At 39.4% G+C, this 16149-nt stretch overlaps 1 protein-coding gene across 3 annotated transcripts in view; it reads right to left on the bottom strand.

Moving 5' to 3' along the window:
* The window catches only part of RSF1 (remodeling and spacing factor 1), a 113398-nt gene that overhangs the window by 53100 nt on the left and 44149 nt on the right, over positions 1 to 16149 (bottom strand). For 2 of the 3 annotated variants that reach the window (XM_084648115.1, XM_084648114.1), the window contains exons 3-7: positions 13722 to 13814; positions 12292 to 12497; positions 10051 to 10205; positions 4953 to 6712; positions 3059 to 3262 (exon numbers count right to left, since the gene is read on the bottom strand). In XM_084648115.1, coding sequence (XP_084504241.1) covers positions 3059 to 3262; positions 4953 to 6712; positions 10051 to 10205; positions 12292 to 12497; positions 13722 to 13814 — 2418 coding nt within the window. The remainder of the gene's footprint in view (positions 1 to 3058; positions 3263 to 4952; positions 6713 to 10050; positions 10206 to 12291; positions 12498 to 13721; positions 13815 to 16149) is intronic. The other variant, XM_084648113.1, reaches the window with a different exon arrangement.

Below are 16149 nucleotides of genomic sequence, written 5' to 3' on the forward strand. Positions count from 1 at the left end.
AAGGTGGGCCATTTCCAGCACAAATCCAGGTTTTCTCCCCCCAAAGACACTTCCCCCCCCCCCAAACAAATCCACTCTCCTTATGCTCAAATAAATTGGTTAGTCTCTAAGGTGCCACAAGTACTCCTTTTCTTTTTTGCGAATACAGACTAACACGGCTGTTACTCTGAAACAAGTACTCTCAGACACAATTGAAGTCAATGGGAGCTGTGCTTTAAACACAAAGCATCGTATAATGCTACATACTCTGAAAAATCAGGTGCTGGAAGTCTGAAATTGGAAACCCAAAATTAGTGGACACTTTCAACCTTAAATTGTCCGTGCCTTAGCTCCCCATCTATAAAATGGTGATGATAATAGCCCCTTTCCTAACAAGGTGTTCTGAAAATAAATTAACATTTGTGAAACACACAGATATAATGTAGTCTGAGTGCCATAGAAAGTCCATGAAGAAATTAATAATTCTGTTTCCTGAGCAGGGTTTAAATAGGGTACAGTAAATAAGGTCTATGGCTACATATTGAAGAATGGAGGATAAAACAAAATATTGAATAGCTGCTCATTAATTGAGCACCATCCATCCTGTACACTGAATGAGCCAAGGGGCCTGCGGAAAAATAATATGTGATCATGTAATTAAGACTCTCCCATAATGCATATATACAAAGGTGCTCATTTAAGTTTGCATGGGAACCTTAATTTTGCCTTTTCCTAACTTCTGAGTGGCTTGATTTTGCAACTTTAATGTTCGTTTAGAATAGTTTGTGTGTGTGTGTGTTATTCATTTATATTACAGTAGTAGGGTTCAAAAAAGAACTAGATAAATTCATGGAGGATAGGTCCATCAATGGTTACTAGCCAGGATGGGCAGGGATGGTACCCCTAGCCTCTGTTTGCCAGAAGCTGGGAATGGGCGACATGGAATGGATCACTTGATGATTACCTGTTCTGTTCATTCCCTCTGGGGCACCTGGCATTAGCCACTGTCAGAAGGCAAGATACTGGGCTAGATGGACCTTTGGTCTGACCCACTATGGCCGTTCTTATGTTATATTCTAGTAACCTAGAGGCCTCAACCAGGTCAGATCTTCATGGTGCTATGTACAAACATAACAGAGCATACACTATAAAAGGTAAGACATCCTAGGGGGCGAAACAAACTTGCACTTTTCCCTCTTGGTTCCAAGTAAATGGTCCCATTTCTCTGCCTGTGATGTCAAAGGGATCAAAAACATCACACAGCTTACCCAGTAAAGGAGGCTAGAGAATGATCTACTCCTGGGGGAATTCTTCGTCACTGTGCATGCACAGAATTCAGGTCCCATGCAGGTTTTTTTTTTTCTCTGCAGAAAATACTTTCTCCCAGAGAGGTGCTGCAGTTATGCCTTTTGCCACCAGAGGCTGCTATGGCACCAGAACAGAGGGCAGATGGCTCACCAGCTGTAGCAGTCAGCAGCTGATAGGGTGGAAGAGAGGCTGCATTCCTCACAGTGCCATGCCCTGCCAGCGGGGCCAGGAGAGGAGGCACGGGATATGGGGGGGACAGAGTGGGGCACATGGTGCTCCTGGGATGGTGTCAGAGTGGGGTTCAGAAGGGCTAGTGGCTGGGGACAGACTAGGGCAGGGGCTGAATGGAAGTAGGAATGCAAGGCCAGATAGGGGTACAGGGACACATGGGGATGGCGAGGAGGTGTAGCTGAGTGGGGGTGCAGGGACATATGGGGACAGAGATGACCCATACCTGCTGATAGTGGGGGAGGGGGGGCACAACCCCAGAACAGCTCAAGTCACTCGCTCCCCAGGTGGCCCCCCCTCCAGGAAAGCAGGACCCCTCCATCCCAGAAAGCAGCAGCCCCTCCCCACAGATTCCATCTGTTCCTCCTGCCTCTGCCTCTCCCTGTCTGGCACAGCTTGCCAGCTCAGCTGCTCCACAGGGAGGGGGCTGGCCACACCATGTGGTTGAGCAATCCCCGGGGGGTGGGAGGGGGAGAGGAGATATGCATGCCCCCCCCGCCATGCATCACCTCTGCATGGGGACAGGGACAGTTGTGTCTGACTGAATGAGAGAGACTAGGGGATCAGCTAGGGTCTGCATGGGGAAGGCTCCCCAACTCCATAACACTCCCCCTCTCCCCCACAACAACCCTCCAGGTTCACTCCCAGGCTCCTTCCCAGCAATTACTTCCCTCTCCTTCAGCTCCTCCATTCCCCCTGACTGCCCCAAGCCTTTGCACTACTTCTGTGGGGTGTGGGAAATATGTTTCTGTATTGTAGTTTAGATGAATTATTACTCAAAGTTCTGTATTAATATGACTACTAAGGAATCTATTTGTCAGAAAACATTTCCTGAATCTTTTTTGTCATCTGTATTGTTACAGACACACTTGTTGACAGGTATTTTGAAATAAATTACCAAAATAATTGAAACTGGCATGATTATATTGTGTTATTTTGACAAACAACATATGCAGGATTTTAAAATACTGTGTGCAGAATTTTTAGTTTTTTGGCGCAGAATTGCTCCAAGAATAATGATGACTCATATAACCTCCCTTTTCCCAGCTTGAGACTCAGAACTGGTAGGAGGAAAGGAGAGAGAGAAAATGTTGGGGAAGGCTGAAGAGATCAAGCTGGATTCTGAACCCTGCCTCCTCCTCCTACTCAGGCCACCATTATGTCAGTCAGCAAGATCCAGACTGGAAAGCAGACAGGACAAGTGATGTGAGTGGGGCCATGCTGGAAGCAGATTTCATCTTAGCTTCAAGCCATCAAGGCATACCCACAGCATTAAAAGCCTGTTTGTATTAAGATGAATAGCGGACATATTGCAGCCTCATCCATGTCCCCTTACTGTTAATACCTATTAAACCTGCCGTATCACTTTTCCCAGGGAGGGATTGTTTATTGTAAAATACTATTACACATCTCTCAGAAGAAAGCTCTCTCATGGCAGAAATAACTATGTTTTACACATTACTAGTCTAAAAAACCATCGCTTTCAGGGTGATTAATGGAAGTTTTTTCCCCCATCATGCTATTTTGTAGATCAAGAACATACTAGCTCAGGGTGATTGGGAAGGCCACACTTCTTGCAGGGTTCATCATCATCAGCAGGTGCAGGTTCCTCTTCTTCCTCTTCCCCCTCAGATTCCTCCTCAGAGTTTTCTTCGGTCTCAGACTCCTCGCTCTCTTCATTACTTGAATATCTCCACCTGCCACGTGTTCGAGTACCTGTCCACCGCACTTTGTTTCTCTGTGTGGCCTAGTGTTCCAAAGATAAAACACAGCAAAAGGCACTTACATTGCCTCGTCATTTACACCAGGGGTTTTCTAAGTTAAAAAGACTATCGCGTTTAAGTTTGAGTAAATGTTCTCTAAAATGAATGGATTCATTTCAATCAGAATAGCTAGAGGAAAATATAGCATGATACAGCAGCTTCAATGAGTAGATCTTTCATTGAGTCCAAAAATCCTCACAGAACTCATTAAAACTAAAGGAAAAAAGAAATTAAAGGGTATAGGCAAAGAAAATGCTTCAGATGAGGTTTAAAAGATGTGAGGACAAAGCCTTAGAATGTGACTCCACCCCTTTGTTGAGCTATCAAAATCTAAAATTTCTACTCTGACAAGGTAATTTTGCATAGTGAACATGAGAATTTTGACATGTAAACTTTTCCCCTCCAGAGTACAATAAAACCTTATTTTGAAGCTGCCTTTCCTCAATCCAAAGAGAATATATTTCTAACATTGCTTGCTTTTTGAGAAACAAATTACAGAATGTGACTTATTTTACTTTTAGAATCATCATATTGTAAGAGATAAATTGCTGTCATCAATACGTGTGGTCTCTGCCTGTGGGGTTGGAGGAGGAAAATGTTTGAGAGGATTGTGTGCATGTGTGTGTTTTATACAAAGAGGCCAGGCCCAAAAGTCTCTATTATATTAATTTTTGTATCTCACTACACATATTTAGATCACTAAGTCTTTCAAAAGCTATGTCCATTTAAGACCATACTTGTATCAATTTTAACATAGTTACTTGTAGCACCTATTACCAGAACTGAAAGATGAAAAAAATCTCAGTACTTTTGCAGTTTATGTAAGGCATTTGACAGCATTTACTATATAACAGTTTCACTTTGTCCCCTATAAGGTCAATTTCTCATTTTGTTTGTGAAGGTTATTCACACCGCAACAGAAGAGAGAAAACTTTTTTTAAACCGAGGAAAAGGTGTTTGTAGAACTACAAAAGCTAGTACGGAGATTCAGAACAGGAATAGCGCCTGAAAAAAACCTAGTTATTCATTTTTTAAATTAACCAGATTTCAAGCTGACACTGTTCTTTTAACAAGGGCACTTTTTAAAAGAAAAATATTGCCTCTATCTTCCTGTTTTTTAAATTTATTTTAATTAGCTTTTCAGGAAGACATACAGGTCAAACAAAGAGAACACAAAGTCACAGCAGGGCTAATAGCAGGATGTACGTGCCTTCTACCTGCAAGCTCACTACCATTTCTACTCTATAAACTTTAAAACTGTGCCTGAAAGACAAATTTATCATGCAAAACACACTTTCTGAACCCAAAATAAAACCTACATAAGAGATTCCCTCATAATCCCTCTAAAAGTGGTTCAGCTACTCTCAAGAACAAAACTCCTGTTAAATTCTATATAGCATTACTACTTTACACTAACATTTTCCCTGTTCCCATCTATCCACCATCATCATCAAATTGACCAAGCATCAACATATACATCACACAGTCAATCTTTGCACTCTCCTGGGGGCTGTTTTCAGATCAGTCACTGCCCTAACCAAGTTACTGGACTAGTAACATGCATAAATTGACCATAATGGCATGCTTCTCAACATTCCTCCACAAATGTGTTTTCCTTAGATCGAAAACCACCATCTCCTCCTTAGATCGAAAACCACCATCTCCTCCTGTTACCTTGCTCACTTTAGAATTGGACTCCTTCTCTTGTTTTTTCACATCCTCTCTTCGGTCTTGCTTTTGCAGCACTGCCAGTTTCTCCTCTTCCTCTTCACCTCGTTTTTTGTCAGGTTTCTGATCTCGAGTCTCCACCACTTTTGGAGTAGGTTTAGATATTCTTGGAGACCTCCTTAAAGTGCGACCAACACTGACTTCCTCCTCTTCCTTCTGCTCAGTGTCCTGAGTCTTCGGAGGTGGATCAGGCTTTTTCTTTCTACTAGAGATCCTGATGGTTAACTTGATCCCTTCCTTTTGCCTCTCGGAGGTTATTTCCTTGTTATCTGTTACACAGATGTTCTCTTCAGAAACCAGTTTATATTTAAATTTGCTTTTTTGTACTGCAGATTCCGTTTTAGTCTCTGAAGACTCCTCTACACTAGAGGTTTGGGCATTATCTTGTTTATCTGGTTCTGTCTGGGTAGCTTCAAATTCCTCCTTCTGTTTTTTTAAGTCTGATCCTTCCTGTACTTTGCTTTCATCAGCAAGTATGTTTTTGGAATCTGAGCCCTCTTTTTCTGAAGCAGATTTCTCAGAAGGAACAGGAGGAATAGACGATGGAGGTGTTTCAGCGGCTTTTGGAGAATCAGATTTCTTCTCCAGTTCAATTTTACTTTTCAAACATTCTTCATCTGTTAGACCAAGCTTGGGTGACTCCTTAGGAGTGGATGTCTTCATGGACTTTTCCAGCTTTTCTAAACATTCTTTGAGTGGTGGTCGTCTGTCCTTCCTAGTTTTCAAAGCTAATTTCTCTTCAGGTTTCTTGGGGCAGTATCCTGTTTTCCAAGAGTCCTCCATTGCCATCTCAGAAGTCATACTGTCAAGGGACTCTTTTTCTATAGGACTAGATTCCTCCTTTAAAGGCACTTTCTGATTAGAAACCTCAGAGACCATAGCAGCTACCTCTTTGTCTGTAGGCACATTTTTCTCATCTTCACATGTTCTCACAATTTTGCTAACAGAGTTTAAAGAGTCTGATATTTTCCCCCCACTTATGCAATTTTTCTCCTTCGATGAGCTGCTGCTGTCTTCCTTTGTGCTAATGGAATGTTCTGACTTATTATTTTGGGTGACATTTTGGGTAACTTTTTCACCACTAACCTCTCCATTTACTAGCAATTTCCCATCAGGACATAAAGCAGTGATTGTAGGGACTCGTCTAAAACCCTCCTCCTCTGGTTTTCCTTCCTCTTTCAAGACATCCTTTGTTGGAGTAACACATTTACACAAGGACCCCTTTACTGGACTGTCATAGTCATCTGTTAGCTTGATCTCTCGCTTTTTCAGTGGTATCTTTGCCTGCTGGTCATTTTTAAGTTTCTCACTTTCTTCTGCAGATTTCTCCACAACTTCTTGAGGGGTTTTGACATTGACAGAAAACTCTAATCTCTCAGGCTCATGAACTGTTATTTTATCTGTGCTGCTTTTTACTTCTTTTAAATCTTTTGGTTCTACTTTATTTTCCTTCACTTCTGCTTTAACAGGCTTGACATTTTCTTTAAAAGAATCACTTTCTTCTTTGGTAATCTGCTTTTCCTCATTGTTTTCTGAAGGCTTCTCTAGCTTTACTATGACTGGCAGTTTTATAATTTCCTTTTCTTCCACTTTCTCCTTTTTCATCATGTTTTCATCTGCTGGGACTGTAGGTGGAGGAAGGCTTTCCAATTCCTTTGACTGTACTTCCACTGTCTCCTTTTCTTCTTTTATTTTTAATTCATTTCCTGTTAAAATAGAAACAAAACAACATAACATAACCAGATGAATTCTAGGATAAAAAAAATAAAGCTAAACAATGCATCCTACAACAATCAAAATGAATCCTCTCTAATGAAATTAAGGGTTTGGCTTAACACTGGCATTTGCCACCTGATTGACAAATACTAGCTAAAGAATAGGACAGAACGGCAGTTCAGTTTAACTAAAAACCAGAGATAATTCTAAACTTGACAGAAAATATCAGCAGAGCCCCAGATCTATCTTTTCTATGCTGACCTTTTAGCTCCCTAATCAATTTTAGAACAGTTTTTCTAAAAGTATGTGTACATAAAATTTAAGAACGAGGTCTGCAAACACTAGTTTTTAAAAGAAGTCTGACTTAACAGTTTGAATTATTTCACTATAACAAAATATTTTACAGAATTCCTTATACTAGAATTTCAAGTGATGTGTCCACATCCAAACCACACTCTTGTTTATACACACTGATATTTTCAGAAGGGTTTACTTATTATTTTTTTCTGTTTCAGAGGGAAGAGGAGAAACTGCAATACTATGTCCTGAACCAAAATTCACCCAGATTTGTTGCACTCTAGTGGGGCCACGGTCCATGACTGGGTCTCCTACGTGCTACCACAATACAAATAATAAATAACATTCTGCATTCATTTCACACGCAAAAGTCCCGTTGACTTCAACGGGACCAACACATACAAAATAAGTGCAGAGTACAAGTATGTCAGAGAAAACTGCAGGGAGCAGATCTACCCAGAGTTAGATGGTATGGTCTTTGCACAGAAGTTGAGGTATATCACATACCTACTGGAAATTGTAAGTCAACAAAAAATGAGATGTAATAGCACTGCATATTCTGCATTGTGATCTTCCCACACTTGAAAGGCTCTTCCTATTCCAAAAGGCAGTAAATCCCAGCACCAAGTTATTCCTTTCCCCTGCACTAATGTAAGCCCTTTCCCAGATGAAAGCTGGTTTAGTTCTAAATGAAGAGGGGGGGATCCAAAAGCTAGCTTAACTCACATTCAAACAGGAAACTGTATAGAAGGATAAAATAAAATGGTGAGGAGAAACTCACGGGACGTTGAAAGAAAAAACAAAAACAAAACCAAGTTAGTTCATTTCAGAAGTCAGAGAGAAGTCAACTCCCCACAAATGCAAAACCAAAGACAATATTTCAAAGGGTCCAGTCCCATATTTTCCTTCTTCCGTAGGTGATTTACACTCTGCTTTCCCCTGTAACTTCTCAATGCTGCAAGTGGCTTTCTTGAAGGCAGTGCTTACCTGAGATAAGAGTAGGATGCATTTTCTGTGTCTACTCTTTTTCCGCTTCCTCTTCCCTTGTCTCTGACCTCGTTCTTTCACAACCCTTTTCCCTTAGCTATGACTCTCCCTCAGCTATGCCTGTCCCTCAAGTTTCTAGCATTAGAGGGCAGCAGCCATTCTAATTCTTGTCTATGCTAGACAAATTCTCCATTCTCAGAACCAATTTAGTTCCCTACATCAAAGCATTCACATCCACTCACAAAGAGGATGTTAGCTGTTTACAAGTTCTCAAAACAGCATTTGAGTTGAGTAGACGTTCAACAGATTTAAGAACTGGTTCAGTTTAAACTGTTTTAGTATGGAATAATTTAGTGCCGGTGTAGATCTGGACAAACAGTACATTTGGGGGTAGGGTGTTATTTCAAGATCTCCCAGAACGTACTGTTTCTGAAAGCAGTGCTTGGATTGTGCGATAGGTATCAGAGGGCAGTGCAATTGGAATGGTTTTAAGTGCTGAACTGTTTGTACTTAAACCAGCTACAAGTAATTCCATTGTCTGGTATAGACACAACCCCATTGTCTAGCACTAGAAATTCTACAAGCAATACATATCAGATGCTAGCCTAACATGAGTAGTGACATTAGCTAACTTTGATGGATTGGTGTACCATGCGGTCTTGGGGCTTGTCTATGCTGGAGAACTGTTTTAAAAGGTTTTAAAACTGGTTCAGCTAAATAGCCCTGAGTTTAGGTAGCTTAAACTGGTCTGACCAGTTTTTACTGAACCAATGCTTGAAATTAACTCTGTAGTATCAATGATAGGGGAGATTTTATCATCTCTTATTTGCAATGTAATTGCAACTTTAGCCATTGTAAAATATCTTAGTTATATTAAACTTATAACAACCAATACAGATCACACTCTGTATTAATTATTGATATCAGCAATGATACAATTGTACAATAAGATTTCTTAACTTTTTCTACAGCACCTCACAATATAGTATCATTGTATTAATTGCTTCTTCCCTTTACCAGTTCTTTGGAAGAACATGCATAGTATGTCAATGAAACAGCAATGCTTCCCCTTGTAGGCCAGAACTCTAGGCCAAATTCTGCCCATAGTTACACCTATAACACCCACTATCTTTAATACTATTGGCATGGGTGTAACTGAGGGCACAATGTGAGCCTGAAAGCCTGTCCCCGTTGTGGAAGCTTCCCAAAAAAATGCAAACCAATTTTAATATCAGATTCCCCAGGGGAGATAGGCCTTTAATTGCTTTGAACCTGAAAAATTAGGTCTTTTACTACAAGGAGAAGCATTTAACATTAGCTGATTCCTAATAAAAAACCAACACATCAAATAAGTTAGGCAACATATCAGAAATATGCAGTGACAAAGCAGTAAGGAACGAAGTAATGTTTCTTCACTGGTGAGAAAAATAAAATGTGCACAGTTAAGGGCTTTTTATCAGACAAAACTCATCACAGATCTTCACTGGGATTAAGCTACTTCACAGTACTGTACCTAAATCCAACAATTTAAACTATCTTGAACTGATGTGTTGCTCTTGATTTTAAAGAATAGATTACTAAAGTGAAGAAAAATCCATATTTTGTGATACAAAGCTAAAGACAATGTCAACACAACTATGGGTGTGGTGTTTGACATCAATTATGCCACTCCACAAATTTGGGAGGTGGAAGGAGTTTCATATCCATTAGAAACGTGAAGCTGGGTTGAAACCTAATGCATGACAAATAAAAGAAAGATAATGGATAGAAAAGCAAACGTCAGGTGTCAGTGGTGTTACACAAAATACCACAAAAACAAAGTTAAGTTTTTTTAAAAGAATGGAAAGTTGTAGATGTAATTTGTTGGGTGTTTTTTTTTGTTTTTTTTAAAAGTAAACTGAGTACACACCCAAATTATTTTGAATTTTAAGATGTGTGAAAAGGTTTAAAATGTATCCTAGATACATGGATCACAGATTTTTAGCTCAGAGAATAATAATAAAAAAACCAGGCCTATTCTAATGGTAAAAAGAGGATAGAAAACCTGGTGGAGATATTTCTTCCTCCTTTTTGCTATCTTCATCTTCTATGCTAGGGCTTTCACGTGATGAGCTGTCCTGCTGGTTGTTCTTTTTCAACAGTGCAGGATCGATTTGTGCTTTCAAAAGTTCAAGCGTCTCAGCTAGCTCATTTCGGTTTCTGGATGACAAAGGAAAGAAATAAGTTATTTGATAAAGCTCTTTACTGGCTCTCCCCAAAGCCATCCATCTAAACCAAAACACACCACCTGCTTAAATGAATGCTGCATTACAAACTACAAGACCAGCGGATCGGCTTTGTCCAATCAGAATAGCCATCATTTTGTGATTAAACGACTTGCTATTTTATCTACAGTAAAACTAAAACTACCTTGCTGACCCTTCCAGACATCCTGCTTTGGATCTAAGCTTATATTGTTTATTAGTTTTGTAATTATTAGCCTATCATCATCAATGCCCATTTTTTCTGTTTTCCTTCAGCAATTATCAGATTCCCTCACTGAAAGGGGTAGCACTCATGTAGTGCAGTACTCATGAAACAGAAGAGCAATTATATCATTTAAAAGTGGATTTTCAAAAAGCACTGAAGTACTTTCAAAAATCCCACCCTAAACAATACACAGAAGGCTAGAAAAACTTGAACATTTAAAATTAGTTACTATACTGATGTAGAGATTATGGGGGAAATTAATGCTCAAGCAAGTAAAATAAATTCGATTTAAACGTTTACGTAAGGAAGTAGAGAGCAGTAACAGACAATCTGTTTTGAGAGCTGGTTAAACGGATGCAATGCTGCACTACAGGACTAGAAGTCAGGGCTCTCATATTTATGCTCTCAAGTAAATACCTAGCAAGTTGTTTTGGATAGGAATTTCGGTTTTACATACACAGAAAACCAAAGCCTTGAAGCATGCGCAAGTTTAGCATGGGGAGTTTGGTGGTTTTAAAACCACTTCAGATCTCAGAGACAATTACCGTGTTTTACCAGCGGGAGATACATGGTGCCAGGGCTCCCTCAGCATAAGACTATCCTATTTTGATTTCTGGCCTGTCTTTTACCTGGCAGTCCCCAGGTGCATGATGCAAGGCGAGCATAGTTTACCTTTTGGCTGATTTGGTTTGTTGTGTTTACTTTATTCACACACAGCAGCTACTAAAATCTCCTTAGTGGTAACACTGGTCATGTTATGTAACCCATTGAGAATTGACTTTACAGTTTAAACTTTTTGTTCAATAACCCTAATTGCTAAAGCTATAGCTATATACACACACATCATTTAAATTACAGACAGTATTTGGCATTTATGAGATCTCTTTCACCATATTTGTTTACCATTTTACTCAATGCTGATTCTCTTTTGATCAGAGTCCAGCTTTAAACACATTTGGAATTGACTAGATTTTTTTTAAATAAAGATTTTACATGAGAATATATTAAAAATCAGTCATTTGAAAATTTTAAATAAATAAATTCAAAATTAAAAGACTCTTCCATGGAGAATATGCCACAGTACACAAGGTACATGTTAGAAAATGAAATATTTACATAGTACAAAGACACTTTCTTTCATTTTAATAAGAATGGTGAAAGGAAATTGAGTCCAGAAGATCATGAAAAGGTCACCAGGCTAAACTGCTGGAGCTCACTGAGACTCAGAGGAGCAGTGAGCCCCTGCATTTCAGCAGTTACTAGACTGTTAATCATTAGTCATCCAGGATCTGAGTTCGATTTCAGAAGGTTTTTGTGTTTGGCTTTCTGTACTAGATTAAGGAATTATTTTTCATTGTATGAGCCTAGAACTCAACCCTGCAATTCTAAGAAGAGCATAATGTTGTCTATTACTAATTTGTGACCGATAGCATGAGAGGTTAGAGAATTAACACAGTCTTCTTCCATGTTCCCGATAGCACATTGTCAGCACGTAGTGGAACCATTCTCCAGGGGGCACAATTCTCCTCCTGATCTTACTGCCCTACAACCATTGTGCTCTTGAAACTCTAGATGGTGTTTCTCTTATAAACCATAAAATGACATCTGCATTGGCTATTATCCCATAAACACTTAAGCTGCTTTTCTTCATAAATTGTAGTTGTGCACGTACTGTGTACGTCTGAAGGTAGAGAATTAAATTGACAGGAATACTGCTCTCTGAAAAGAGGATACTTATTGAAGTCAACATCTGAACTTCATAGTCACAGATAATCACATTTAAAATTTGCAGTTACAAACAAGAAAAAAAAGTTACCTGACAATGCATTTCCAAGAAGACCCATCCTGGTCATCCTGTTCTTCTACATACATTCTCACATTATGTTCTTGATCCAGCTGGTACCAATACATTAAACCATCCTTGTCTCGACCAATTGGCTGGAGACGCATAGCATCAGCATCCTCTTCGTTAATGATATTCTTAAATTTTAGATTGTCATCAAACTGACACTCACAGAGGTACTGAAAAAAATCGCAATGTAGAAAGATTTTTTTAGAACACCAAGATACTACAAAAAAAACTTATTTATTTGGTTCTCTTTTTATACCTGCCTTTATTAGTTTTGTGACTTAACTAGAGAAAGGGGGATACAATGCATAGGCCTCTCCAGATTATACTCTTTTGGTAAATCAGAGATTAGTTTTTAATTTCTTGTTAGTGGCCATTTAGAATGGCATTAAACCTGTTCAACAGCAAACTTTAAACAGCGGAGAATGAAGGCATCCTTACTGTACATTAGAACCTCAGAGTTACGAACACCTCGGGAATGGAGGTTGTTCGTAACTCTGAACAAAATGTTATTGTTTTTCTTTCAAAAGTTTGCAATTGAACATTGTCTTAATACAGCTTTGAAAGTTTACTATGAAGAAGAAAAATGCTGCTTTCCAGGTTTGTTTGGTTTTTTTGTAGTTTACATTTAACACAGTACTGTACTGTGTTTGCTTTCTTTCTTTTTTGTCTCTGCTGCTGTCTGATTGTGTACTTCCAGTTCCAAATGAGGTGTGGGGTTAACTGGTCAGTTCATAACTGCTGTTTGCAAGGCTGAGGTTCTACTATAGTAAACATTAACAGCTACTACAGCAGGATGAAATCAAGCCACCACCAAAGCATACATACACAGCGTGGTGTTTCTATTTCCTCTTTTAAAAGTAGCCATTGAAACTCTAAACCTCTGTATTTTATATAGATCTGAAAGCAATGTATATGGAAGTTTCTTTTTTGTGAATGACCTAGCTAAACGGTGGATATTATTTATTTAGTATATTAGTCTACAGTAAAACTCCATGTAATTTAAGCCATCACACACGAGGCTCATTACTCCTGACTTTTCTCATGATCTGAAAAGCTGAAGATAAGCCCCACCTCTCACCATTGCACTTAAGATAAAATTGCTTAATTACTAGCTCATGCACATAACAAAAAAGAATACTGCACGGGTAAACACCCTCCGAGGGCAGAACAGTAACCACAAATATATTTCAGTGCGAACAAGTAAAGTATGAAAACAAATAGAAAACACCGTATTTAGTTGAGGCTTATCCCCATTAACAAGACCATCAGCAACTATGATTGGTGATATTTATTTGTTACATGCTCTGACGTCAGCTCCAAATTTAATACATTTAATTACTGCAATGTATAAGTTTTCAAAGGGTCATTTAAAAAAAAAATAGTAAATACATTACCTTCAGAATTCCCAATTTGCATTCAACACTTGTTTCCAGGTATCCTTTCTTCTCCATCTCCCACGCCCAAGTACTGTTGAACTCTTGGCATATCTGTCAGATAAACAAAATATTAAATTAACTAGTATTAGTGGATTAATGTCACTTGAAAACTCTACAGAGGAAGAGTATTTTGTTGCAATACCAATGTTTACTTTTATCTACAAACATTGTAACTTCTGTAAGCAAAAAAGCCATAGACAAAAACCAGAGATAAAGCCAGGTGTAGGAAGGCAAGCACTGGGCATGTCTCCACTAAGTCCTGAAAGACCATATCACCAGGATCTGGACTATCATCACCTCCATTTTCCTAGCTCTGAGCAACTCTTAAGAGACAGCATGATCTACAGCTAGGGCACTAGACTGGGAGTCAGGAGACCCAGTTCTATTCCTAACTCTGTCATTGACTTGCTATGTGACCTTGGACAAGTTACTTCACCTCTGTGCACCCATTTCTTTTCCCATCTCCCTTTGTCTGTCATGTCTATTTAGACTACAAGTACTATGGAGCAGAGACTGCTTCATACATATCTGTACAGCACTAAACAGGGTATGTCTCACTGTGTTTTAAAACCCATGGCAGCAAGTCTCAGAGCCTGGGTCTACAGACTTGGGCTTGTGGGGCTCATGCTAGAGGGCCAAAAACAGCAGTGTAAACATTGTGGCTTGTAATGTAGTGTGGGTTCTGAAGCAACGTCTTTTAGCCGTTTTTAGCCCCGTAGCATGAGCCCGTATCTGCAGACCCAGGCTCTGAGACTTGCTGCAGTGGGTTTTATAATGCAACGTAGACGTACCCACAACGGGAATCCCAGTCTCAGTTGTGGCCTCTAGGCACTGCTACTGTAATACAAATAGTAAGTGAGACTACCATTCATTTGATGTTGTAAAATGATGTAATTACATATAAAATGCTGAGGTCCTCGGAGCACATACCTCAAACCATTTAAAATGTGTTTGAAAACATAATAAAAAGACCTTCTTTAAAAATATAAACAACTAACACTGACTAAATGGACCACTGAAAGTGGGTGGTGGTGGAGAACGAATATATGGGATCAACAGTGGAAAAACAGGGTTGGGATAATAAGTTTTAGATTTTTTTTAAGTGAGAGGGTCAAAATAATTGTCATGAGGGAGCAAGTTTCACATCCTAGGACCCATAATAGCAAAGGCACTAGTGGCCGCTTACTTATTTAAGATACAATAGTGGGATCCCTAGTAGGTATGCGGTATCTTAGTGCAAGTATCCACTACAACAAAGTTCAAGGTAGTCTCAAATATACCCAGAGACTACAATGTTAAGACAGTCGTTTTAAAAGTGGCACTGTTGTACCATGGATGCTTAAATCAGTGGCTCAAAGTGCTGCTGCATCCTGAACAAATTGCAATCAACAGAAGTTCTCTTGAAAGCATTAAGGGAATTATCAATCTTCCTGATCAAGATGTTATTGTTAAATAGAGGGTGCACCCAGGGCAAAGTAAGCTTCTAAACCACATCCAGCATGTAGCTTTCGATAGAGCAGCACAGCTGAAAGTGAGCCCAAACTTCACTAGCTAACGCTGAATGAGTTGCTTCAGAAAGTGGTAACAAAAAAAAAGTACCATCTCATAAAAATGACTTCTGCTCAGCAGCAAGTCTGCCTGTTTTGAGGACAAGCTATGTTGTCCATTCTTCCAATGCATAGGCCAAAACTTAGAACAAGAGATACAACTGTTTATTGCCAACAAATGAATACATTCTACTTTATCTCTTGTATTCAACATTCTAAACATGAAGATCATTGGGGGATGCTGCATATCACAAACATTGGAGAAGACACATCAAACATCCATGACCAACTCCTATGTTTTATGTATCACTCAAACCAATGGAAGGAAGTTTCAGAAACACTGGAAATGCCTTTTAATTGCCCAAGCAACTACTCAGTGGCATCAGAGCTGTTGAAACCATTTTTCATGAACACAATGACCAAGTTTCCATAAACTAAAACCAGCAGATTATTCTTACTCCTGATAAATGCAGTCTCAACTCCAAAGAAAGCTAGAACCCAGTCTGAAGCCTTCCACAGAGGTCATGGGTTTAAGCACATCTGGTATGCTAGAACCACTGCCTTTTCAAAAGGAGAGTTTGAAACTGGCAGGCACTTCAGCAACAGGAGTTGGTTTCTTAAGGAAGCAGCTGATTTCTGCGCATGAAAGTATGACCATACCCTACCAATCTGTAAAGCGGGTGCTGATATGGGTCTCTCCAAAATACTTCTTAAGGCCCTTACACTGGCATCTAAGTGCTACTTACTGGCACCATGCTCAAATTGCTTGCTTTAAGCAATAAACATAGGAAGGAATCAAACACACAGCTGGTGAGAGTCTCAGAGGACCACAGACATCT

This window comes from Lepidochelys olivacea (genome assembly GCF_965140295.1).
Source record: "Lepidochelys olivacea isolate rLepOli2 genome assembly, chromosome: 1".
Taxonomy (NCBI): domain Eukaryota; kingdom Metazoa; phylum Chordata; order Testudines; family Cheloniidae; genus Lepidochelys; species Lepidochelys olivacea.